The sequence below is a fragment of the Oryx dammah genome, unplaced genomic scaffold, assembly GCF_014754425.2.
Source record: "Oryx dammah isolate SB20612 unplaced genomic scaffold, SCBI_Odam_1.1 HiC_scaffold_8, whole genome shotgun sequence".
NCBI lineage: Eukaryota > Metazoa > Chordata > Mammalia > Artiodactyla > Bovidae > Oryx > Oryx dammah.
In genome coordinates this window covers 17415686-17442193 of record NW_024070192.1, presented here as the reverse complement: position 1 = coordinate 17442193, position 26508 = coordinate 17415686, and the positions used below count along the sequence as shown (strand labels likewise).

At 54.7% G+C, this 26508-nt stretch overlaps 2 protein-coding genes and 1 non-coding gene across 7 annotated transcripts in view; all 3 read right to left on the bottom strand.

Annotated features, from left to right (window-relative positions):
• The window catches only part of ARHGAP27 (Rho GTPase activating protein 27), a 37049-nt gene extending 21048 nt beyond the window's left edge, over positions 1–16001 (bottom strand). Inside the window, exons 1-3 of one of the 3 annotated variants that reach the window (XM_040245092.1) lie at positions 15833–16001; positions 14739–14871; positions 12565–13239 (exon numbers count right to left, since the gene is read on the bottom strand). In XM_040245092.1, the coding sequence (XP_040101026.1) occupies positions 12565–13221 (657 nt within the window). In that variant the 5' untranslated portion in view covers positions 13222–13239; positions 14739–14871; positions 15833–16001. Of the gene's footprint in view, positions 1–7465; positions 7559–12564; positions 13240–14738; positions 15012–15832 lie in introns of those variants that run through there. The other 2 variants (XM_040245093.1, XM_040245095.1) reach the window with 2 other exon arrangements.
• On the bottom strand, positions 8506–8612 carry LOC120867521. Its single transcript, XR_005721943.1, has one exon. It is a non-coding gene; the product is annotated as a U6 spliceosomal RNA (small nuclear RNA).
• Positions 16002–17534: 1533 nt separating the features above from the next.
• Positions 17535–26508, bottom strand: part of PLEKHM1 (pleckstrin homology and RUN domain containing M1) — a 61107-nt gene continuing 52133 nt past the window's right edge. For all 3 annotated transcript variants that reach the window (XM_040245091.1, XM_040245090.1, XM_040245089.1), the window contains 3 exons: positions 21348–21411; positions 20487–20644; positions 17535–19740 (listed from right to left, as the gene is read on the bottom strand). In XM_040245091.1, the coding sequence (XP_040101025.1) occupies positions 19629–19740; positions 20487–20644; positions 21348–21411 (334 nt within the window). In that variant the 3' untranslated portion in view covers positions 17535–19628. The remainder of the gene's footprint in view (positions 19741–20486; positions 20645–21347; positions 21412–26508) is intronic.

The following is a 26508-nucleotide window of genomic DNA, read 5'->3' as shown; positions in this document are numbered from 1 at the left end:
TTTAATTTTTCATATGATTGAAAAATTTCATAATAAAAGGCAAGGAAAAAACCTTCAAATTTCTTTTTTAACTCTTCTGCATCCTCAGTGCTACTACTCTGCAAGGTATTCATTATTTCTTATCTGAAAACAGACCAGCCCTTCCAGCTCCCCCCTACTCCCAATCTAGCACAGACAAAGGAAGTTCTCTCCCTTTAAGATACAGTTCTGGGGCCAAGGGTTCTGGAAATATGGCAGCTTAAACATGCCCTGCTTCTCTTCCCCTCCTAACTGCTACCCTCTACTGCCCAAACCAAGTGGGGGCTGGGGAAGATGAATGGGTAGGACCTGGCTGGCACAGGTGAGAGGCCCTGAGACAGGCTGAGACCTGGGAAATCCTGGGGCAAACTGTGCCTGCCATGGGACCCTGGAGTGAAGGCAGGATGAGCCTTGTCCAGACCCCTTCCCCCTAGGAGCTGATGGGGAGCCAAGTAGGTGGGCCAAGTAGCCTCTGTGCTTACTCTAGAGACCCCCACAAAGTGGGGCATTCTAGCATCTCACCTCCAGTCCTGATGAGCAAATATATATAATCAACATCACTCCTTTGACGGGTCTGGAGAGAGGTGGAACAAACAGAGCTACCCAACAGGCCACTGCTTTCAGACCCCAGCATGACTAGGACTCAGGACACACTAAAGACTCCATCACAAATCATGGCGGGAAGAACTTGTCAGTAGTAAAGGGGGGTGGGACAACTGGGTGACCATCCAGAAAAAAAAAAAAAAAGATGATTAAAGATGAGCCTATACCTTACTCTGTCCACTCAGACATACCCCCAAAGTATCAAAGATTCAGATGTTAAAAGTGAAGACATAACAATACTCAGGGAGGAAAATATGAACAAAATTCTCTACTTAAAAAAAAAAAAAAAGCCTTTCTAACAAAGGCTCTAAATCTAAACGGCATAAGATAAGTGGTTTATACACTTGGCTACACAAACACATTTCAAGAAAACTTGGGTGGCGAAAAAGTATCATTAGCAAAGCCAAAAGATGAACTTTGACAAGGGATTACAACTCATCTAATAGACAAAGGGCTATTTTCCCCATAGAAGGACCACCTAGAAATAAAAAAAAAAAAAGACCAATAACTTAATATATAAATGGGCCAAGGACAGAAACAGACCATTCACAGAAAAATAGAAACAAATAGTCCTCAGATACATAAAAAGATGCTCATTCTCACTGGAAAGAGAAATGCAAACTCAAGCTACCTTAAGATAATGTATTTTAGGATCAGACTGGCAGAAAACAAAATTTTGATGACAGTTGGCAAGGCTGAGGGAAGACAGGTGTGTTCATTTGTGTTGGTGGGAGAGCAAATTGATATAAGCCCTGAATGCAGCAATTTGTCAACATCTAAAAAATGCCTACTGTTTACCCTTTGCCCCAGCAATTGTACTTTTGGGATTTCACTGCAGTTTATCTGTACAGGTTTAAAAGTATATTTATTATAATGTTGTTTTTAATAGCAAAAGATAGGACACAATCCAAGTGTCCCTCAACAGTGGACTGGTTAAATGATTTATGCTACATCCCTACAATGGGAAAGCATGTAGCTATAAGGAAGGACACTTTCTATGTACAAGCTCCAAGGCACATGGTTAAATCAAAAAGGCAAAAAATCAAAAACAAGATATCCTGCATACTATCTTTGTGTAAGACAGACAGAAAATAATCAATATATTATACTAGTCTGTGTTTGCAGAAAGCAACTCTGAGAGAACAGAGAAAGAATTGGTTAAAGTGGTACATTTTAAGCTGATAAAGAACAGGGCAAGGAAAATGATGTGTATGAGAATTATTGTTATATACTTTTTAATGCTTTGATTAAAAAAAAAACACGTAAGTATATAACCTAGTTTAAAAGAAAAAACGCATACCTTGAGGCTATTGGCAAGACAGAGGGCTGGAAAATATAATTACAATGTGAATAACAAGAAGAAAAAAACTCTCTGAGATTCAAGTAAGGCACAAAAGAAGAAGAAAAGGACTGCTTTTGAACTTTAAAATATATTGTTGTACTACTAATTGGAGGAGAAGATAGTTACTCTTGATATTCAAATGTGTGGCCTGGGAGATCGAGCAGAAAAAAGTATCTCAAACCTCAGAGCAAAAGCACATAGAGATGGAAGTAAAGAGGGAAAAGATAAGAAACTGGGCGATCCAGCCAGGAGAGCCAACATGCAAAAGAAAAAGGAAAAGAAACAATAGTCACTTTAACAAGTAGATTTCCCTAAGCTGAAAAGCAGACCCAAGCCTACAGACTGGCAGGGCTCCGTGAGTTCCAGATGGGTCACTGAGAAAAAGAATCCTCATCACACACACGCTCTAGAACACATTGGATTAGGAACTGGAGGGGAAAGCAGAAGCCACTAATGATGGGGAAAGAACAGAAGGACAAGAGATTAACAGAAGGAGAAAAAAGGGAATCGATAGCAACCTCATCGAAGGGCGAAAGAATACCACAAGGTAAACCAATAAATGTAACACAAACCACTAGTAACAAAATCAAGGACAGTGTACCAACTGTTAAATGAAATGTGAATAGACTGAATTAGCCCATTAAGAGACAGCTTGGGTGCAAAAAGCAGTGCTATAATACACACAAGAAATATGCTTTTTTTTAAAATAAAAAAATGATAATGGTTGAAAATAAAAGTACACAGAGAGATACAAGCAAGTGAAAAGCTTAAACCTGAAATTCTACCTTTCTGTTATTAATATGGTCATGCTTCCTTTTTATTTCATTTTATTTTAACTCTTTCACTTGCTGGTATCTCTCTGTGTCCTTTATTTTCAACCATTATTATTATTACTATTATTTTAAAGAAGGCTGAGTGTTGAAGAATTGATGTTTCTGAACTGTGGTATTAGAGAAGACTCTTGAGAGAGGCAATGGCACCCCACTCCAGGACTCTTGCTGGAGAATCCGGGGGACGGAGGAGCCTGGTGGGCTGCAGTCCATGGGGTCACCAAGAGTCGGACACCACTGAGCGACTTCACTTTCACTTTTCACTTTCATGCACTGGAGAAGGAAATGGCAACCCACTCCAGTGTTCTTGCCTAGAGAGTCCCAGGGACGGGGGAGCCTGGTGGGCTGCCATCTATGGGGTCGCACAGAGTCGGACATGACTGAAGCGACTTAGCAGTTGAGAGTCCCTTGGACTGCAAGATCAAATCAGTCAATCCTGAAGGAAATCAATCCTGAATATTCATTGGAAGGACTGATGCTGAAGCTGAAGTTCAAATACTTTGGCCACCGGATGCGAAGATCTGACTCATTAGAAAAGACCCTGATGCTGGAAAAGATTGCAGACAGGAGGAGAAGGGAATGACAGAGGATGAGATGTTTGGATGGCATCACCGACTCAGTGGGCATGAGTTTGAGCAAGCTCTGGGAGATGGTGATGGACTGGCAAGACTGGGGTGCTGCAGTACATGGGGTCACAAAGAGTCAGACAAAGCTGAGCTACTGAGCAACAGGCACTAAGCAGGATAAAAAGGGATGTAACATACTGATACAAAGGCACAATTTGTGATGACAGGACAGTCAAAATCTGTATGCTCCCAATAGCATTATAGTTAAATAGAAAAAGCGAAAAACTATTACAAGTACGAGAAAAGGGCTTCCCTGGTGGTCCAGTGGTTAAGAATCCACCTGCCAATGCAGGGGACATGGGTTTGATCCCTGGTCTGGGAAGATCCCACGTGCCGCGGAGCAACTAAGCCCATGCGCCATAACTACTGAGCTCACTCTCTACAGCCCATGCACTGCAAACAAGAGAAGCCCCCACTGTGGGAAGCCAGTGCACCACAATGAGCCAGTAGCCTCCACTCATCACTAGAGAAAGCCTGTGCGCAGCAGTGAAGACCCAGTACAACCAAAAATAAAAATAAACGAATAAATAAATCTTTTTTTAAAAAAGTACATGAAGCACTTTATAGAGAGAATCTGAGACGGAGATTTAATAAACCTCTATCAGAATCAGAACAAAAGAAGAAAAGAAGTATATAAAGAAAATGTATTTGAATAATTAATAAACTTGATTTGATACATATGGAACCTTACACCCCTTGCTGCTGCTGCTGCTGCTAAGTCGCTTCAGTCGTGTCCGACTCTGTGCGACCCCATAGACGGCAGCCCACCAGGCTTCTAAGTATACAAAAATATTTGTAGAGAAAATATACAGGGACTTCCCTGGTGGCCCATTGGTTAAGAATCCATCTGTCAATGCAGGGGACACAGGTTTGATCCCTGGTCCAGGAAGATCCCACAGGCAGTAAGCAACTAAGCCTGCAAGGCACAACTAGAGAGTTTGTGTGCCGCCAAGATCCTACAGGACGCAAATGAAGATCTGATGCAACCGAAGAAAGAAAGAAAAAGTACAGGTTTTTTCTGTCTTTGAAGAACTTTGAAAACTTAAAAAATTGTTTACTAGGCCAGAAGGAAATCCATTACAAAAGTGGAGCTTTTTACAAATCTAGAAAAAAGGAACACTTCCCTGGCAAAATAAAAAACTGCCAAAAATAAATAAAAAATGACATGGCCAAAATTAGCGAACCAGCGGAAAACCTAAAAAGACTAATAACCATTGATGAGCAAAATTAATAAATAAAATCTGCCACTGACAAAGCACCAGGTCCAGAAGGTTTCTCAGGAGGCTGAATTGTAGATGCCGTTAGATTTCACCTCTGAGATCACCTCCTTGGACAGTACTGTAGACGTCCCTCTCGCCTGAGAGATGTGGGATGGAGGCGGGTGTGCTCCTTGGACGTGTCTCCCATAGCATCCTGCATTGGAAGAGTGTAACTGTCATTTATTTGTCAGTCGCTCCTTCTGGAATGTAAGCTACCTTCAGGCAGGGACCACCTCTGATTTTTCATTGTCTCCAGGGCCTGGTAGCATTACCTGCTTTTTACTGAATCAAGAGATGTGGAAGCGCAAAAGTGCATCCTAAATGTCAGCATACACTGGGACAACCCTATGTCTGTAAAACTCCCCAACATGTAAGCCTAGGAAAGCAGAATGGATGGAGAGAAACCAAAACCCCGAATCATTAGATTGAAATCCCCCCCATTATCCAAGTGTTTGTAATGGCGTTAAACTATCTTTATGGTCTTTCCTGGTGGCTCAGATGGTAAAGAATCCGCCTGCAATGAGGGAGACCTGGGTTTAATCCCTGGGTGGGGAAGACCCCCTGGAGGGGGGTATGGCAACCCATCCCGGTATTCTTGCCTAGAGAAACTCCATGGACAGAGGAGCCTGGTGGGCTATAGTCCATGGGGTCACAAAGAGTCGGACATTACTGAGCAATTAAACACACACACACAAACTATCTTTATAGGGGGAACGTGCGTGCTCACTCACTTTAGTCGTGTCTGACTCTGCAATCCCACGGACTGTAGCCCTCCAGGGTCCTCTGTCCACGGGATTCTCCAGGCAGAATGTGAAGGGAAAGTGAAAGTCGCTCAACGTGTGCGACTCTTTGTGACCCCATGGACAATACAGTCCATGGCATTCTCCAGGCCAGAATACTGGAGTGGGTAGCCTTTCCCTTCTCCAGGGGATCTTCCCAACCCAGGGATCGAACCCAGGTCTCCCGCATTGCAGGCGGATTCTTTACCCACTGAACCACAAGGGAACTGGTGTGTATTCTCCAGGCAATACACCCCATGCCCTCCTTCAGGGGATCTTCCCCACCCAGGGGTTGAATCCACGTCTCCTACGGCTCCGGCACAGCAGGTGGATTCTTTACACTGAGCCACCGGGGAAGCCATTATCGGGGAAACAGTAATTTGCAAATTCAGACCAGGCAACGATCCTCCAGTTGTATAATGAGGAAGGAAGATGGCTGGCAGGATTGGAGGCAGGCCCCTCTCGGGCCCAAGTGCCTGCAGCCTCTAGGACAGACGCGAAGCCTAGACACATACCCCTGACCTGCTCCCCTTCGTGCTCGCTGCGGACCTCCAGGCAGGGGAAAGAGAGATGCAGGGTGGCGGCATGGAGCCGAGCTGGGGCTGGACAGAGGGCCCTGCAGGCCTCGCCTCACCAAGGCAGCAGCTCTGGAAATCCCCCAACACCACAATCCTTCCTCAGTTTGGAAACAGAGTCTCTGAATTTGAGCAAGCACCCCTCCCCGGGGCCCAGTCCTAGCAGCCCCATTTCACTGGACACCAAGCCACATCAAGTGTCCCCTCACTGCTCCACCTAGTGAAAGTGTTAGTCGCTCAGTCTTGTCAGACTCTGCTACCCCACGGGCCATAGCTCACCAGGGTCCTCTGTCCATGGAATTCTCTAGGCAAGAATACTGGAGGGGGTAGCCATTCCCTTCTCCAGGAGATCTTCCCAACCTAGGGAATGAGTCCCGGTCTCCTGCACTGCAGGCAGACTCTCTACCATCTGAGCCATCAGGGAAGCCCCACCTAGATCCAGCTCCAAATCGCCCCAACACTCTGCCGTGGAACAGTGACTGTGTTCTGATCGTCGGGCACCCCCAGTCATGATCATGGGCTGTCCTGTGCCCAGGACGTGACACTGACTGGCCATGAGGGCTGGCGTTCGGTGCCACTGCCCATGTCTCCCACTATTGGATCGACAGCTCCAGGAAGAACAGAGCAAATAGAAAAAGGGGGAGGCAAGCTGCAGAGCTCAGGGAGGAAGTGGGGAGGCAGGTGGGCTTGCCGGGGATTGTCTCAGGAAGCCTGGGGGCTGAAGGGAGCCAGGTGAGACCCAGGCTGGGGGTGGGGGTGGGGGTGGGGGGCCCACCCAGCGACAATAGCCTGCAGGGCTGGAGGCTGTGCCTTTCCACCTTGGGAACAGTGGGCAGGGAGGGCTCTCAGCGGCCAGCAGTGTGGGTAAGCATGGGAGGGGGCGTCCCCTAGGACCTACTCTTTCAGAAACCAGGTCATAGGTTGGGCAGTGGGGCTCTCAGGTCAGCTTGGGGCTGCAGGTGAGTCACGGGGAGGGTGAGTTCAGGCCAGGTGTAAAGAAACCAGCTGGGCCACTCTGGGGCAGCTATCCTAACTGGGCAGTGGGGAGAGCTGTTAGAAGGGAGGGCGGACAAGCGGACGGTGAGTCCCTCTACTTGGCCTCCGCTCCTCTGTCCTGACCACCCCCTCCTTTTCAGAAGCCCCCCTCCCGCCAGCTGGTCCCAAAGGGGGATCCCGCTGGGTCTGCCCAAGGCCAGTTCCCTCATCTTGGTCACAGCTCCCTGGGGCTGCCCTTGGAGTCTGTCCCACGGAGTGCGGGGCCGGGATCGAGAGGAGGGCACGGCAGGTGGCAGCAGGGGTCACCAGGTGGGTTCTCTTCTGGGGTGGACTCACGGAATGATCGGGAGGGGACGCAGGAGGGTGTGGGAAAACCGCGTGGCGCGCCCCTCCTCCCCCAGGGTCCCGACTCCAGGGCACATTTCCTGGTCACTCACCGGTCTGGCCGAGGAGGAGGAAGGAGCGCCCGGGGGCTCCTAGCCGTCTGGAAGCTGCTCAAGTGCGGCGCCTCCTGGGCCGTTTGCCTAAGACGCTGCGGACGCCGGGGCTGTGACCCCTTCCTCCCAGTGGCCAATGCCCGGCGGCAGGGGCGGGCTCCAGTCCAGGTGGCCGGCCTGGCCCTTCCCACCTCTGAGTTGTTCTAGGGCGCGGTGGTGACCACACCCTGAAATCCCCAGGGCAGAACGGCCCCTGGCCCAGAGGTGGGCCCTGCAGTCTCTGGGGAGGAGTCACAGAGGCCCCTTCCTCACCCGGCTTCCCTGGGTTTCCAGACTGCCTCCTGGCAGCATGAGGCAGGTGGGGGGCGGGGAGGACCAGTAGAGTCCTCCACTTTCCTCCCCGCCTCCCTCTCTCCCTCCTCGGAAGGGGTGCTTCTACCTCTCTCCGGCTATTATTGTCTAGTTACCGATTGTGTCCGACCCCATGGACTGTAGCCCGCCAGGCTCCTCTGTCCATGGGATTTCCCAGGCAAGAACACTGGAGCAGGTTGCCATTTCCTCCTCCAGGGAATCTTCCTGGACCAGGGATTGAACATGTCTCCTGCATTGGCAGGGGGGTCCCTTATCACTGAGCCACCAGGGAAGACCCTCTACCCTCTCCTGGGACATCTCATTCTCCCACCTCACAATCAGGCGTAGAGAATTCCTGCCTCCTCCCTGCCCCGGTGCCCATGACACGGCTGGACACATACCAGGCACTCTGAAAGGTGAATACCTGTTTGCCTTGGGCTTGTACTATCCTTGCTGAGGGGAACGGGGTGGCCAGGCCTGAAAGCCTCCTGGCTGAGACTCAGCCTGGGAGTCAGCCTGGGGTTTGGGGCCTGAAGGAACGCATCTGGTCTTGACACGCCTCCTCCTGGCTGTGTGACCTTTGGTCAGTCACTAAACCTCTTTGAACCTCTGTCTGTACTCTGGGCAAGTGTGGGGTGTGCCCAGGCCTGCCTTCCAAGCCACTGGGAATATGAGTTGTTGTTGTTTTTTAAAATATGGAACACTTCACGAACTTCCGTGTCATCCTTGCTCAGGGGCTGCGCTAATCTCCTCTGTATTGTTCCAATTTGAATTTCTGTGCTGCCGAAGTGAGCAATGGGAGGGTGAGAGCTCACAGGATGAGTGAGAGCTTGTGGAACTGTTAGCCCCTTTGAGACAGGGGCAGTTGCCTCTTCCCAGCCTGTGTGTCCCAGTGGCCAACCCACAGCATGCGCTTACTACATGCTAGCCTAGCTGGGTGACTGGTGAAATGTCCCATGCGGTAGGGGCTTCTCGCTTCTAGAGGCGCCAGTCCCTGTCTCTGCCGATCATCCTGCCCTCCTCACCACCCTCTCCCCTTGTCCGATGGTCCACCTATTGGACACTATCCCCACGTGCTCTGATGACCCCTCGTCACCTCCACCCACACATCCCTCCCCCTCCTCCCCTCCCCCTCTCCTCCTCCTCCCTCTCCCCCTCCTCCTCCCGCCTTGCTCCCAGCCTCTGCTCCTCACTCCTTTCTCCTGGCATGGAATCTCTTCAACTACCTCCTTGCCATCCTCTGCCTCCCTGTCTTCCTGCCCCTCTCAGGAGATTCTGGGGAGCCTCCACCCAAGATTTACACCCACATCTGGCCACACAGCATCTCCCCTCTCTGCCTAGCTTCTGAGAATTGTCTACACTCTGCACCTGTGTCCTCAGCCTTCATTCCTCTGACCCTTTGCTTTCTCCCTTCAGCAACCCCTGGACCAGCTCCTGATAAGGTAGCCGCTGACCTTCTGGTGGTCGCTTCCGATAAAGCCCAATGACCTTTATCTCACTTTCTCTTTTCTTCTGGACGCTCCTTAGCTTTGGGGCCAGTGCTCTGCTGCTTTCCCTTCTTGTTCCCTGACTGTTCTTTCCTCTTTCACTCCTCTCTCCTCCCTCTGTCACCCAAATGCTGTAGCCCCGGGGCTGTCTCGAATGCGGTGGCCCCAGGACTGTCTCAGGCGCTCTTGTCCACCCCCATCACTCCACTATCACATGCCGCGGGCCTCCTTCTGGGCAGCAGTCCTAGCTGTCCCGGACTGGAGCCGGACACAGACAGAGTGGGCATCGCCTCTTTCCTCCACCACCTCCTCCCCAGCATCCAGGCTGCAAACCGCACCACTGCCAGTACCAGAGTGCACGCTGGGAGACGAGCTCTTCCTGATATCCTACTCACCCCCTCCGCGCATTGGCCACCAGGTCCCACCCAGCCTACCTCACAAATCTCCCGCCACCACTGCGTGCCTGGGAGACCGCGAAGGTCCTCGTCATTCTCCAAGGCCCAGCAGCAGTGGTCTTCCCTCAATCCCCTTCTCCTCTCTGCTGAGAGCCTTCCAATGGCTGCAGAATAAAGTCCAAATTCCTGCCGAGAGCCCATGAGTCCCTGCTCAGCAAGACACCATGCACTCCCGACCCCACACTCTCATCCCTGAGCCCCACCTCTAAGGTCCCAAAGGTGCCACATCTTCTCGCACCTCGCCTCTGCCCATGCATCTCAGCGCCTCGAGTGTAGCTCCATCACAGACGGCCTGTGCCCCACACTGAAGATCTGTCCCCTCCTGCCAGTCTCCCAACCCAGACAGTGAGCCCCCCAGAGCTGGAGCCGCGCCTCGGTCGCCTTTAGATCCAAAGGCTCACCTGGTGCTTGGCAGGTGTTCCATCAATTCACACTTAGTGAATGGAGGGGGAAAGGTGGGAACTTTCTCCTCCAAGGAGATTACAGGCAGGCTCACGTTTCAGGAAACTCCTTCTCTAAGTGCTGCTGAACAGAGAGCAGGGTGGGACCTCCTTCCCAGGAAGGAAGCAACTTCCCTCCTCTGGAGTTTGTCCTGGATGGAGTGTCAAGGGAGGCCGACAGCTGACACTCAAATAAAACATGGCCACAGCGTGGTCTTATTCCCATTACACAGGGGAGGAAACAGGACCAGAGATGCTAAGTGACTTGTTGAGGTCACACAGTGAATTAGGGCCAGAGCTGAGACTGAGCAGAGAATCTCAGTGGAAACCCAGGTCTCCGGCAGACACCTCAGTTCCTCCCTGTACAAGCCCTACCCTCTATGCTGATCATCTATGTCCACCTACTCCTAATACACCACTGCAGCTGCAGGAAGCTGGAGGCTCGAGGCGGAGACGCTGGCTGCTGGGATTTTTCTTTGAGCTCCGGAGGTACTGGGATCTGGGTGGAAGGTCTTCTCCCACTGTGGTCCTGGGCTCTGCTGTGACGCCCCTTGGGCAGACTTGCAGAGCCCAGGTTCATGGTTAAGGGAGCTACCTCTTCTTGTCCCTCCTCAGCACATTCCTTAAGGCTCTGGCCCAGGCTCGATGCCAGAAGCTGGGGTTCAGAGAGCAAGGCCAGTCCCCCACCTCCAGAAGGGAGGAGTGCACCTCCAAGAGCCAAATAGATATTCCCACCATCACAAGGACAAAGAGTGTGGAGAGGCGCGAGAGATTGCCGAAGAAACGGAGCGGCGCCGGGAGCAAGGAGAGCAGGCGTGCAGCCATTCCAGAGAAGATGCAATAGATAGATGGTGGGCCGGCAGAGGCGCTTGACGCAAGGGTTTGGCTCCATCACCCTCCACCTCCTCAGCTCTCTCCCCTCAGGGTCCTTGATCTTTCCTTGCCCGCCGCACGTTGTTCCCCATTCTGGCCACCAGAGGGCGGGTTGCCCCTTGCAAAAATTAGCGAAGGTGGAGCGGGCCCTCAGCCGGTCTTGGCAGACCGCCTACTACGTGTCAAGCACTTCCACGCTTCACCTCTTTTGAGGCTCTCAACAACTCGAATCCTTTGATATTGTTCTGCGTGTATACAAGAAGGCATCGTGGCGGGGGGAATGAAGTGACTCGTTTAGCAGCTGGCAGGTGATCCAGCAGAGTCAAATTCGAGTCTGGATAGCCTCAAATCCTGAACACTGCACCATAAGAAGACCAGGAGAAGTGAAGATTCGGGGCCTCGCAGATAGGGACGGTGCGTCCTTCCTCTGGGCATCCCAGACTCAGTCGCCGCACGTGGCAGGCATCAATATTTATTATAATCATATTGGGTCCAAAAAAGGAAATCAGAGACTCACAAGTTTTAGGAGTCATCTCTCCACCGTCCCCTAGCCTCTTGGTCTAAACGCAAACTGAGACTCTTGAGTGAGGAAGTGGATTGCCCATAATTACGCAGCTGCAGCAGATGTCAGAAGGGGGCCTGTGCACCAACCCCCCCATCTTTCCCGGAAAAGTCCCTAAACTTGAAGAAGTCCGGGCCAGCGAAGGATTCTGAGGTTGTAAGAGTTTTTTAAACGTGCCCCTATTTTTAAAATAATATTTAAATATTATTTCAGAAATCCCCAAATTTACATAACCAGATTCTGAGGCAAAAAGAACATCCTCACTATAACTGGACTTATTTCTGAAACAAACCCATCGAAATTAAAAAAAAAAAAAGGAAGTAAAATGTTGGAACCAGCCAAAAAAGGAAGCAGACCCCTGACTTTCACATCCATTATCTCCTCCGAAGCCCAAGCTCATGTGAGAAACGCGAGGCAGGTAAAGCCGCCGGCGGCACTCCGCCACCATCCCTTATTTCATTCCAGATGTGTTTTGGAATGGTTTGGATCTTAGAAAGGTAGCGGTCCCGCACCTGCTACAAGGGACATAACGCTACCAGCAAGGCTTGGGCGGCACCGTATCGGGTTCACCTGCACTTCTACAGCAAAACCTGAATATTCACACTAAATGGGGGTATATTAAGGCTGCCCACAGCCGCACATCGGCTCAAGTTAAGTTCTTTCATTAACTGAGTTACAGAAGCCCTTTGAGCTCCAGGGAGCTTTGGCATATGGGAACTGCAGGTAAGAAATCTTGAGTGCGCCTGTACCCCTCTGGTTTCGTGGTTGAGCAAAGTTAGGTTCGGCGTGAGCGAGTTGGTCAAAGCCGGCAGACACTGCTGCTCCTTCGAGCCGGGACTTAAGGCTCAGGGGGTCTCCCAGCGTCCGGGCTCTTGGAGGGGGGGAGTAACCCCCGCCCCGGTCTCCCCGCTCCCGACTCCCGGTAGCGTACCTGCTCCGGCCGCTGCTCCCTCGAGGGGCCGCGCACGTCCTGGATGGCCTCGTAGACGTTCTCGGAGCCGCTGCGCGCCAGGGGCCGCGGGCACACCCATGAGCCCGCCACGCTGCAGGCCTTGAAGCCGCCTCCGCTCCCGAGGAGGCCGGCAGGGGGCGCGGCGGTGCGGGCCAGGTCGTCCAAGGACTGCGCGGGCCGCACGGGCGCCGCGGGCCGCGTGTACAGGCAGGCGGGCGAGCCAGGCGCCAGGCTTCGACGCTGGGTGGCCGCGCCCGGTCGAGCTCGGCCGCACAGGGAGCCCGCGCGGCCCCGGGGCTCGGCGGGGCCGCCGTCGGGTGCGGCGGGCGTCGACGCGCTCACGAAGCGGTAATCATAGGCGAGCGGTTCGGGAGCTGCGGGGCCCTGGAGGGGCGCGGGCGGCGGCAGGGCGGGCGCGGGGTGGCCGAGGGCCGGCAGCTCGCGCACGTACTGCGCCGGCAGGTAGAAGGGGCGGCCGCCCGGCTCGCTCCGCACGTGCCACCAGTGCTCGGTGCTGCGGCGCAGCAGCCGGTAGCGCTCGTTGGGCTGGATGGCGACGCGGCGCCCGTCCTTGCCCGTGTACTCGAAGGGATGCTCCACCAGCACGTACACGTCCCCCTCGACGTCCGCCGCCATCGCCGCCGCCGCGTGTCCCTGTGGGCGACGAGGAGGAGGGGCGCGGAGGTCAGGGCCGCCGAGAGGGCCGCGCTCCGCGCAGGGGAGCCCGAAGACTTCGAGTCCCGAAGCTACTACAATCGTGTACGTTCGGGCCTCGGTTTTCCTATCTCGAAAACGCGGGGCTTGGATGAAATAATCTCTACGGTTTTAATTCTTACACGCAGCGATGGAACTAAGACAGCCCTTTCATTCTGCGGCCTGGAGTATAAAATTCTATCCTTCGGTGGGGAGATGGTGGCTACCAACGGTCCGGCTTTAAAGCCAGGGAAGCTTTAAGGCTGGTTGGGGGGACTGCGTTCATGAGGTCGCTAAGAGTCGGACACGACTGAGCGACTTCACTTTCACTTTTCACTTTCATGCTTTGGAGAAGGAAATGGCAACCCACTCCAGTGGTCCTGCCTGGAGAATCCCAGGGATGGAGCTTGGTGGGCTGCCATCTATGGGATCGCACAGAGTCGGACACGACTGAAGTGACTTAGCAACAGCAGCCCGCGATAAAGTTGACATCACGTGTGTATAAAAATTGACTGGGCCTCGGTTTCCGCATTTGTAACGTGGGAAAAATAGCCCATACCTCCATTCCGCCCTGTCCCGACACTTCCAGGAGCCCTCAGGGAATCCCGTCCTTGGCAGCTCCTATCACCCCAGCTACCCACCCCGGCGCGTGCGCCTCAGGCCCGAGGGGGACAGAGTTGGGGTGCAGGTTCTGGGAGCGGCCCCCGCTTCGCTCTACTCTGGGAGTGTCCCTGCCCTGCTTAGTCCAAGGGCCTTGGCATAAGGGGCTGCGACTGCCAAGGCCGGGGAAACCGGTTCTCTTGGTTTCTCTTTCCTTCTCCAGCGGCTTAGCCACAGACGTGACCCCGGAGCCCCGCCCGCCCAGACCGACCAGCACCGCCCCCTGCGCTCCGGCTCCCACCTCCACGTCCAGAGAGAGGCTTGGCCCTTGCGGCCTGCCCCCTGCCCTGCGGTCTCTATATTGCCCCCATGAGAGTGGCCCCTAGAGAATGCACTCTTTGATAGTGACTATCCTTGCGGTGTACCCAAGGGACCCCCAAAGTTTTCCCAGAGTGAACACCACAACCCACTCTCCCTCCCGCAGGCTCAGCCTGGCCCCAGGTGTGTCGGGGGAGCGGCGTCACAGCCCAACTGGAAGCCCGTCTGTGAGGCTGGTGCCTCCAAGCCTTTACAGCGGCCACACCGACCGCCCCACGACGGTGACCTGCGACCCGCAGGTGCAGGTGGGAGCTCGGCCTCTGGTTGAGTCTGAGGGATCCAAGGCACAGCGTCTGGCCGCGGGGCGCCTAGCGCTCCTTCTCCACTTTCTCAAACTTTCCTCGACGGGGAAGGAGTGTAAACAGCCACTGAGCACACTGCGCCCTGGACGCGGGTCCTTGAGCTGACTGGAGCTAAGCCAACCAAGCTTAAGGAGGACACCCTTCTCTCCACCTTCCCCGGACCCCCTGCCTCCCACTTACGTCGGCAGGGCGGGCCTCGAGGAGCCCATGGGCGGGCTGGGTGGAGCCGGAGGATGGATGCAGGTTAGGGCCCTGCCATCTCCTTGGGCGGGGCTTCAGACGGCTTGGCTGGAGAGACTTCAGGGAGCTGGAGCTGGCAAGGAGAGCGAAGAAGGTGAGGACGCTTGGAAGGACCGCCTTCAATTCCCGAAGCGGCGGTGTCTGGGAGGGGCGAGGCGGAGCCTGAAGAAATCCGCCTGGGCCGGTGGGGCCTTGGAGGCGGGACCTGAGCAGGAGAAGGCCTGAGGGAGGGGCAGGGGCAGGGGCAGGGGCAGGGGCAGGGGCAGGGAGGGCTGCGGCCGAAGGGGCACGGAAGGTACACGAGTGGAGCCAAGGGAGGGTAGGGTCCGGCCCCTGCCGCACCGCACCCCCACGCTCGGGATACGGCTTTCAAGAGGCTCTGCGTCCCGCGGACGCGATGCTTCAGGACTGCTCGACCCCGGTTGCCGTCTAGCTGGAGCGTCCCCAGTCCTAGCAAGGCTATTTGCATCCTGAACCACCCAGATTGCAGGCACTGCCGCTCCGGTCCCATCCTCGTCCTCCCCAGGCCCTTTCTGAACTCAGCTCGGCCAGGCCTGGAAAAACTTGGAGCGGGGTTCCCACTGCAGAGACGCTCCCCGGAGCGCTGGGTCACTGGCTGAGTAGGGAGGGGACTCGGTCCTCGTCTTCTTCCCCGATCCTGGGGGGAGCGAAGAGGAGAGGGATCGTGGGAGCGGGGAGGGTCCCTGGAGCGAGAGGACCGACCCTTCACCAGGAGGTGCCCTGCGTCCACGGCTTGGGAGACAGACAAGAGTCACAGCGGCGCCCACGCCTGAGTCGGCGCAGGGGGCCTGCACCTGGGCCCCTCCTGTCCCAGGACGGCGGGCAGCCCTTCGCCTCCCACCTCTTCCCGAGCGAGGGCAAGATCCGTCCCGAGCCGCGCTCCTCCCAAGACCGCTCAGCTCCGGCTCCTGAGCGGTGCGCGAAGGGTGCTTGGTGCTGCCGGGTGAGGACCCCGCCACCTGCAGTCCCCCTCCCCTCCCCAGATCAGCACCCCCGCCCAGTCCGCCCAGCACCTCGGTGTCCGCTTGCTGGCCTCGCCTCCACTTGTCCTGGTAGGCGCGCGGGGGGCTCGGCGTCCGGTGCTCCCTCCTCCACCGCCCCGCTCCCGCGCTGCCCTGTTTCCTGTTCAACAATATAGCGAGGGAGGCACCGGCGGAGAGCACCCGGCAGAACTTCCTCCCGGGGCTGGGGCTGCGGCTGCGAGAGACAATCCCCGGTGTCCTGGCTTCCTGTCCTCTCTGGGACGGGCCAGCGCCCGAGGAGCGCAGACGCCACCCCCTTCCCCTGCACCTCCCGGGGATCCTGGGCCACACCTGGCTGTCTCCTGGAGGAAGGCAGCAGAGCCTGGACGGTGGGATGAGCGGGAGGAAGGCAGGCCAGGTTTCCCTCCACTGCTGCTCTACTCCACCCCCTTTCCCCTACCTCCTGCCCTTGATCGAGGAGCCCCCCTAACTCCCAGCCAATCCGTCAAAGCTCAGAACAACCTCCTGGGGTTGAACTCAAGATGCTCACCTTATCTCTGCATCTCAGTTTGCTTTCCTGTAAACTGGGGACAGTAACACCCACTTCATAGGATTGTTGTTGGTGTTAAGTCACTAAGCTGTGACTCTCTGTGACCCCATAGACTGCAGCAGGTCAGGCTAATGTATTGTTACCATCACATTGTAAGAACACACACCTGATGAGTTATTATTATCACTAATTTTATTACGAGATGAGCCCTCCTCTTGGGTTGAATTGGGGTCTCCAAACCCCCCATCTGCTATCCTCCTTTAGGAAGGAGGGGGAAGGGAGAAACAAGTATTCTCAGAAACACCTTGCTAAGGATGGATGACTGAGTCCAAAGGCAGCACACTGCCCGTGTGCTCTCCTGGGTCCCACCTCTTCACACCAGGTCCCTCAAGGCTCCTGCGAGCCCACCACCTGCTGCCCTCAAGGGAAGCTGGGGCTCATGCAATGGGTAGAGGGCACTTCCTCAAAGGCCCGAAAGGCTGCTTCAAGGACAGGAAATTGCAGACATGAATCTTTCAGTCCCAAGTTCCTGCACCTTGATTTCCCTGGGAATTAGCCTGTTTCCTTCTCCTGTCTTTACAAGGGCAGCAGTGGGCTTCCTCCTGCAGGCCCTCCCCGCCCCCTAGACTTCTGCTGGAACTTCAGAGGAAAGCTGGCAGCCAAGGCCAGGTGGAGCCCTGAAACCATGAGCCCTGAATCCGGCCCTGCTCACAAGCCTTTCCTTCCTGAGCCTCTTCTCTCACCTTGGATGACCAGTGTGAATGGTTTCACACGTTCCAGGGTCAGGGGTCTGTGCTTTGACATTTAAGGAACAGGAAAGAAGCCATCACAGTGGGATTTCAGGCATTAGCTTCAGTTACATGAGTGTATGTGAATAAACCTCCCCAAAGGCCCTGAAATCCTACCCCATGGTGGGGGGAAGGGCTGACTCAGAGGAGAGGCAAGGAGGGCGGGCAGACGGAAGAATTACTTTTACTATTCTCCATGCTCACTCCTGGCACACAAGCCCCCTGCTTGCAAATGTTTACCTATTAACCCCCACCCCGCCGCTATGCCGTTTACCTATAACCACCCCCCTCCAGCCCTCCCCTGTGCCCAGGGACTGACTGAGAAGAGAACAGTGGAGGCTATCAGACAGTATCTAAGGGCCTGTGGTCTCCCCCAGTCAGTGGAAGCTTTCAGATTCAGAAACCAGACCACAGGTTAGAAACAGCAGGTCTTTACTGCAAAATCACTCAAAAGTCACATGGCCGCAGTTCCTTCGGTACATGGCAAAGCACTTCTCAGGGCCAGGGCCCTGCACTAGAAACAGTTTATTGCATAAAACGAAATTTTAAAAATAGTGTGGGCACTACTGAGGTTCATACCAGCTTTCCACTGGAGGTGAAGAGGGTGAATCAACTCATCTGAAAGCATCAGCAGCTTTTTGGTGGTGGGAGGGAGGCAGTCAGCTTTAATGCTACTGGTCTCGGAGAAGGTGGGGAGTGTGGTGTGGCAGGCCCCGCTGAACCAAAGTGGGCTTCTCCAGGGCCTCACTCCCACTGCCACCTAGGGAGCTTCTGGGATACAGAATACACTCACAGGGCTGGGCTCAGGCAGTGCTGCCCACCCCAGGACCACCAAATATGGCTCTGATCAGGCTGTGTTTCTGGTGGAGCATTAATGCTGGCTGGGGGTGGGGGTGGGGGTGGGGGCGGGGGTGGGGCTAAGGATCCACTTTCTGGTTTAGGAGGCTTTGGTACGCTGAGCACAGGTGTGCACTATCTTCTGTGATGGGGACAAAGAAGCTGTGTGACAGCCCCTTCCCTGACCCGCCCACCACCTCCTCCATTCTATTGCACAATTTATCCAGCTCCACAGGGCTGGGCAGGTGACTCAGCAGCCGAATCACCCCAAGGGAGAGGTGGGAGTGGGTTCGTCTCTTGACAGTGAAGGTGGATATCTACCTGAGGCCTCCTATCTCAGCTCAGCACAGATAAGATGGTCAGGGGGGTCCCAGGGCTGAGGGGGGCCTGCTGGGTCCAGGAGAAGTGGGGGGGAGGCAATAGAGAAATCATGCCCCCCCTAAAGCCCCAGAGTCTAAATATCGCTTTGAAAACAATTTCAGGCTCCACTCGAAGACCCCTTCCAAAGGCAGTCATGCTCCAATGAAATGTTCCAATCTCTTGGCAGCGGCCCTCCTGGGCTAGTCCAGCAAAACTTTGTGAACTCATGGCTTCATAAACTGGCTAAGCATCCTTCCACAGGTGGCTTCTCCTGCGTGTCCTTGTGCATCTCTGCAGCAGGGCTGGCACTCTTCGTGGAAGGATGGTGGGGGGCAGTGTGGACCCAGCCTACCTCGGTCCCCAAAGGTCCATCAGGCGGGGGTGCGTTCCTGAAATGTGTCTGCAGCAGCCCCCTGCCCATCTGGCTGCCAGTCGGGGACAGGAGTGAGGAGGGCAGAGGGCTGAGGGTTGGGATAGATGGCAACCCTTCCCTGGACCAAGGAAGGCTCAAAGTGCTGACAGTGCTGGTTCCGAGTCATAGCCCTCCTCCTTCGGGACCAAGATCCCAGGCTATAGGAGAGCTGCAGGAGGGGTGGGGGGTGGGTTCTGACACAGAGAAATTGAAGGGCTTTTTCAGGTGGAGGGGGAACGAGGGAGCAGATGGGGGCAGAGGAGGGGAAAGAACGTGGTCCTCAGGACTGAGCCTGCCTGGCCCACGGCAGTTTGGCACGTTGTACAGGAGCTGTCAGCAGCAAGCGCCCAGTGAGGGCAAAGGAAAGGCACCCGCCAGCTGGTGGGCTCTGTCCTGGGGAGCCTGTCCACCCAGCCACCACCCACCTCCAGGCTGGGCCTGAGCGGTTTCTACACATTTGCTCAGGGTGAGAATGCCTGGATTTCTTGGGTGACTCGTGGAGGGTCAAGAATAAAAAAATATTTTCTGTTGAAATATGAAGGGAAAAAAACCCACCATAAAAAAACTAGACCTTTTAATCAGGAATGTGGAATTGAAAATGCTCCCCAAGTCTTGTTTCCACAGTGTTGAACAGCCCTCATGGGGATGGGGTGTCAGTGAGGGGAGCTGGGCCGATTAGTGCAAAGGCCCCCTCCTCCCACACCATCAGACACGGGGCACCTGCTGGTGTCCGTGCCTCCTGGAGCAGATGGATAGGGGGCAGGAGGTGTCATCAGGGGCTCCCGGGGCTCATCTGAGAGTCTTCCTGGCTCTGTGACACCTTGAGAGTGTGGCCAGGCTGGTGGCCAACCTGGCTGGGATGGTTGAGCCCCGGGTCCCGGGTGGGGACAAGAGGTGGGATTAGGTGAGATTGCTCTGCTCCTGGTATTTGCGCCGGCGGGCACAGCGGGGGCAGCCCTTCTTGACCACGGCCTGGCAGGTCTGGTGGAAGACGGTCTTGCATTCGCCGCACCTGGGAGAAAGCCGCAAGCACTGCTGGGACCTTGAGCCTCCGGGGCTCGAGGCTGGTCAGTGCTCCTGACCAGAGCCGGCCACGCAAGGCACCAGGCACTGCCTCTCCATCCTGGGACAAAAGGTTCCCGCCACAGTGCTGATCTCTAAGCCCCACGATGCACACCAATGCCCTCTATTGTATTTCCCTTCTTATAAATACTGCCGAGACTCACTGAGTCCTTGCCTGTGCTCCAAATACTCTACGGTTTAAAAAACTCAGCCCCAGGTCTGTTCCGGGGGGTCGAGTTTGGGTCTGGGGACACCTACTGAAAATGAACAGGTGCTCCCACCGGCTCAGTTTTCCACTCCCACGTGGGTGGGAATGGAAGTTTGGTGGAGGCCTCTTTCTATTTAGAGGCTTCTGATACTGAGTGATGACTGGGGATAATCGTTACGGGGCAGAGGCAGTGGGAGGTACTGCCCACCAGGTGCCCACTTTGTGCCCGGCCTTGTGCCAGCACTCCAGGCCAGTAACTCACCCAGCCCCTCCTCCACCTGTCTGCAGAGGACAAAAGTGAGGACCTCCCCACGCAACTCAGAGGGGCAGCAGCTACCTCTTCCCTAGGAAGACGGGTGGCTCGGGGGAGGCAGGGAGTCCTGTGAGGGCTCAGCTGGTCCCCCGTGCAGTAGCACCTGGGACTTGCCCCCCACCCAGCCCCTGGGTGGGGGTGGGGGGGCAGGGTGGCGGGCATGGCGTCTGCGTACCTGACTGTGGTGTCAAACTCAAAGGGAAAGATGATGTCACGGTGGTGGCAGATCTGGCAGATGAAGCCGCGCTGGGTGCACAGGTCACAGTGGTAGACGTGCTGGGAGGCAAACTCGATCAGGGCCTTGAGGAAGCCTTCGTATACCCCGTCCGCGATCTGTGGAGGGCAAGCGCCGGCCGCCAAGGCCTTCTGAGAGGCCGTGCCAAGCCCGAGGCCGTCTGCAAAACGTGGCCTGCTGCTCCTCCTGGCACCCTGCCTGGAGCACTCCTACCCCAAGAGGAGTTTCCTTCCACTTGGGCAAGAAAACCTCCCCGAGAGAGGCCGAGCCACGCACAGAGGAATCCACTGTCCCCTCCCTCGAGGAAAGGGGAAAGGAATGTCCCAAACCCTCACCCTCCCTACGACCTCGCAGCCTGGAAGGCGGTAGAGCCCCGTGAACCCGGACTTGGCTGTGGTGCCTGCCTGTCTGCCCCAGGAAGCGTGGATGGCTGGACACCCATTCTGAGCTGCTGAAAGGCTGAAGACAGGACGTCTTGCTTCAGTAAACTGCAGGCAGCAGCCCCTGCCCCAACATCTCCCTTTCTGACTTCTCCAGGAATAAGTTTCTAAGAATTAGGTTCCTCTGGGCTTCCCTAGTGACTCAGACAGGAAAGAATCTGCTTGCAATATAGGAGACTTGGGTCCCATCCCTGCGTCGGGAAGATCCCCTGGAGAAGGGAATGGCAACCCACTCCAGTATTCTTGCCTGGACTCTTTGCGACCCTATGGACAGAGAGCCTGGCAGGCTACAGTCCATAGGGTCGCAAAGAGTTGGACATGACTGAGCGACTAACACACACCTCAGGGGCGGCATTCTCACCTGCTGGAGGTCGGCGACACTGTACTTGTGAGGCGACTCCAAGAGATAATTCCTGTGGTTGAGCCTTCAAAGAAAAGACAAGAGGCTCCTCAGAAGGAATCTGGGCCCACCTGTGTTTGCTTCATTCCCTCAGCGCCACTAACCAAGGAGAAACAGCTCCAGTCTGGGCTCGGGACCTGGACTTCCAGGGGCCCAGCTATCAGGACCTGGGGCAAGTTCCTTAACCTCTCTGAACCTCAGGTTTCCTCACCTGAGCAAGAGAGCTCTTTTCGGGATTAAATAATTTATTAAAAGCATTTGGCACAATGCCTTGTAAATAGTAAATGAATAATCATTAACCATAGTTGATAGCATTGTATTGTATAATTGAAATTTAAGAGCAGAACTCAAATGGTCTCTCTCTCTCATACACACTCTATACAGGTAGCTCAGATGGTACAGAATCTGCCTGCAATGCAAGAGATGCAAGTTCAATCCCTGGGTCGGGAAGAACCCTGGGAGGACGAAATGGCAACCCACTCCAGTATTCCTGCCTGGAGAATTCCATGGACAGAGGCATCTGGCGGGTTATAGTCCTTAAGGACACAAAGAGTTGGGCACGACTGAGTGACTAACACTTTCACTTTTCATATATACATATATATATAATACATATAAAATATGTGAGGATGATGGATGTGTGAACTAATAAGATGGGAGGAACTCTTTCACAGGATAATCATATATCAAATCATCACAAAAATACTATACATATCTTACAATTTTGTAAATTGTACTCAATGAAGTTGAAAAAAAATTTTAAGATATTTTAAAAAGTCTATGTAAAAAATAAGGAGGAGGATGATGATGAAAGCTAACGCTTGGAGCCAGGAACTGGACTAAAGGCTTGATATATATTAATTCATTTAATTCTCACAAGAATCCTGTGAGGTTGACGCTATTATAACCCTCATTGTGAGAAGAGGAAATAGAGGCACAGAGAAGTTAAAGAACTTGCCTGTGGTCACATAGCTAGTAAGAGGCATAGCTGGAGTCTGAAAGCAGTAGTCTGGCTCCAGAGCCTGCATCCTTATCTCCCAGGTGAATGCCTAGAGGCTGTTGTTAATAGCTGTTGTCATTACTGCCACCATCACGTACCAGGGACAGTGCTGGGGACAGAAATGCACCGGATGTGGCCTCTGCCTTCCTACTGTAGCCCCTGGTCTAGCTTAGGGACAGACACTTAAGCATCTGGTTTTGGCACTCTGGGAGAGGAGCTGAGGTGTCCTGAGTGCACAGATCCCATTTCAGAGGTGGGGGTGGGGGGCAGAGGACAAGGGCTCAGCTGCCACCAGCCTGGCTCTAGTTTCCACCTCACTGATGGCAGGGATCCCAAGGGTTACATCCTGAGAGATGGACAGGAAACAGCTGCAAAAAAATCCCTGCCTGGCCTTGCTGTGTCTTTGCGGTAGTGGGGATGGGGAGAGAATTCCCCAGTCCGAGGATGCGCGGGAGCCTGCCCCAGGGTGCCCCGGACATCTGGAGGCAGGAAGGTGCCCGGCCCTGCGGCATCTGGAGTGGGTGCTTGACTGTGCCCACCCCAGGGCATGGCCCTGGTTCTAGGAGGAACCCCACCCAGGGCCGAGATGGCGAGCTCCACTAGGCAGCCCACGAAGCGCTGCCAAGTGGCCACTCAGGGCAACCTGCCGGTCTCCCCGGTAAACGTGCAGCTTTCTGGGAACAGGAAGCTGCCGTTTATCACCAGGAAAACGCAGGGGGAGGGGAAGAGGGGGCGCACAGGCTGTTCCTGAGCGGACAGGAAGGGTGGGGCCTGTTTGGATGGACAGTCCTCTCTGTTGTCTGCCCTCTGCTCAGAGTTGTGGAAGTTCAGGGGGCCAGCCACGCCACCTACCCTGGGCCTGTGAGGCCCTCAGTGAGGCCCTCCAGCTGCTGTGGAGGGGAGGTCAGTGCAGCCCCCTGAGAGAAAGGGGATCCCAAGATCTGCTGGTTTCTCCTCAACCCTTCCTGTCCTCTCAGCCTCCACCCCAACCACCTCAGTCCAGGACTCCTCACCTCCTGTGCCAGTTACCACACCAGCCCCCACGCCCCACTGCTGCCAAACTGGTCTTCATGGGAGTGCGACCATCCCGGGCTCAAAACTCCTCAACAGCTTCGGCTGCCAGCAGAATAAAATCCTAAGCCTTTGTGGTGGCACAGAGGGTCTTGAGGTCTAGCCCCTGCACCCACAATCTGGCTGCGCTGAGCCCTGCAAAGATCCTGGCAAGCCACGCTCCCGCTCTACTCCCCAAGCCCCCACAGCCATGGGTTCCCTGCAGAAAATCCAGTCCAGGCTTCCTCTGGTTCTCTCACTAAACCCTGGTTCACCACAAGGGCGATACCATTTGTGTTGGGGCAACTCCGCTTTCCCGTGAGTGAGGACAGAGTGGGATCTGGCCAGACTGGAGAAGGGTGACCCCAGCTTTCTGCTTGGTTCCCTTTAATACTATTTGAATACTATCTTTGTAAAGAAGAAAAGCATTTTTTTTTTCTTTTTAAAAGGAGAAAGAAAACTCCACAAACCTTCAGGTGATGCCGTCTCCTCCAAGAAGCTCCCTGGCCCTCTGCACTCTGCCTCCTTCCCTCACAGCACTCGCCTCCCTGACCCAGGGCCATTTGTTCACCTGTTTCTGTCCCTCCCTAGACACTGGGCCCCTCATGTGGCCCTCACCAACTCCGGCAGGCCACATAAACATGGGGATCACTGGCCCATTTTATAGACAAGAAAACTGAGGCTCGGAGAAGTGAAGCCACTTCCTTGAGTCACACAGCAAGTCTGGGGCCAGGTGAAGGCTACTCCTGAGCTCTTTCTTCACCCTATGCTGCTTCTGAAATGGGACTTCTGCAGGCCTGGCCCTGCTTTCATGAAGGCTGGAAACAGCAACCAGAGACAAAGAGGCAAGATCGCCCCCAGTTTGCAGACAGGGCAAGCTGGACAGGCCAGTAAGGCTGCTGACCAATCTCAGCAGGGTAGGAATGGGCAAGTGAGGCTGGGACTCAGGACCTGCCCTACAGGCAGCTGGTCTACTCAGGTCTGCAGACATCCCTGAACTGGAGAGGGTCACAGGGTCCCACCTGACCTGAGATTTCACCACCCTGGACAGGGGGGCAGGAGGGCAGACTCTGGGGCCCTGGGTCCTGGAATCTCAGAAAGGATGGGAGTGAGGACCCACTGATGATGGAGACAGCAATAGTCTCCCCAGAAGCAGCCATCTGGGTCCCTCATGGTGGCCCCCAGAAGGCTTTCTGCTCTTCCAGGCCCTGTGGAGGAGACCAGGGATCAGCCAGCTGCTCTGAGAGCCTGTGAGGGGCCAGCCTCTGTGCTTTGCCTAAGAGAGGGCTCCCCACAGCATCTCTCCAGTGCAGAGTAGCCCTGGGAGGGCAGAGACTAGGGCTGAGCAGGGGAGCCCAGCAGACAGGGGGTCTGCACCTGCCCTGTCGGGAGGAGTGGCTGCATGGGGAACGTGGAGGGGCTTGTGAGCTGCTCCAAGTCCCCAGAAACCAGCAACGAAGCCTAGCTGGGCAGCAGGCACTGGCTCGTCCACCCGAGGTCTGTCCTCCCGGGGCCCCAGGACAGCATAGCCCCATAGAAGGTGTCACCCGCCATCCCCAGCTGAGCACTGAAAGTTCCCCCAGGCACTGGACACCAAGAAGCTCTGTGCAGGGCATTGTGAGGGTCCTGCCCCAACCCTGTCCTCTTGCAAGGATTTGGGGAGGGCTGCTGCCAGGGTGGCAGAGTCAAGCGCCGTGGGGCGGAGGTCTGGTGGGGCCCCGAGGAGCCAGGAGACCAGCCCCTCTCGCGTCTCCGGCCTCCTCTCACCACATCCCCACTTCCCTTCTCACTGCCCAGAAATTTCTCCCTGTTCTTTCCACACACGGGGCCTTCATCCCAGCCCAAGCACATCACTACTTCTGTCTTGGAACACTCTTTCCTGCAAATCCCCTCTTTCCCACTCATTTCACAGGTCTCACCCTGGAGGTCAGTTCCTCCAGGAAGCCCCCTCCCCCATCAGCGCCCTCCAATATGGGTCAGACCCCCGACTCCACTGTACTTCCAGGGCGTCCTGCTCTCTCCTCCACCCTCACTCCTGGGGGAAGCCGCTGCCCTGCTCCCTGCCCCTCCAGAGGGCAGGACCCAAGTCCACTGTGCTCAGCCCTGAAGCCCACACCCCTCGCCCTGCACTGAGCGCATTCTCAATAAGCACTTGTCAAATGAATGAAAGCATTATACGCACAAATAAAAGCCACTCCTGAATGCAGAGAGGGAGTCCTCCACCCAGCCCTGGCATTTCTCCTGAGAACTTGCTTGTGCACTGACCCTGTGTGTAGTCTATATGTGTGTGTCCCCATGTCCAGGCACTGAGCAAGCCACTCTTAAATGTGTGTATGTGTCTGTGTCCCTGTGTGTGTGTACGTGTGTGTGTATATCTGTATCCCTGTGTGTGTCTGTGTCTGTGTATATGTATGTGTGTCTCTCTGTGTATGTGTCCCTGTGTGTATGTGTGTGTGCCTGTGTGTGTCTGTATCAGTATGTGTGTCTGTCTGTGTGTGTGTGTTTCTCTCTCTCTGTGTCTCTTTGTGTATGTGTGTTTGTGTGTGTCTGTCTGTGGTGTGTGTCTCTCTGTCTCTGTGTGTCTCTTTGTGTGTGTGTTTGTATCTCTCTCTCTGTCTCTGTGTATGTGTGTCTCTGTGTCTGTGTGTGTGTCTCTCTTTGTGTGTGATCTCTCTGTCTCTGTGTGTGTGTCTCTCTGTCTGTGTCTCTGTGTGTGTGTCAGTGTGTGTGTGTGTCTCTGGGTGTCTGTCTATCTGTGTGTGTCTCTGTGTGTGTGTGTCTTTCTGTGTCTCTGTGCATGTGTGTGTCTCTCTGTATCTGTGTGTCTATGTGTCTCTGTGTGTGTGTGTGTGTCTCTGTCTGTGTGTGTGTCTCTCTCTATGTATATGTGTGTCTCTCTCTGTCTCTGTGTGTGTGTCTCTGTGTGTGTGTCAGTGTGTCTCTGGGTGTCTGCCTCTCTGTGTGTATCTCTGTGTGTGTGTGTCTCTCTCTCTGTGTCTCTTTGTGCATGTGTGTGTCTCTCTCTCTGTATCTGTGTGTTTGTGTGTCTCTGTGTGTGTGTGTGTGTCTCTG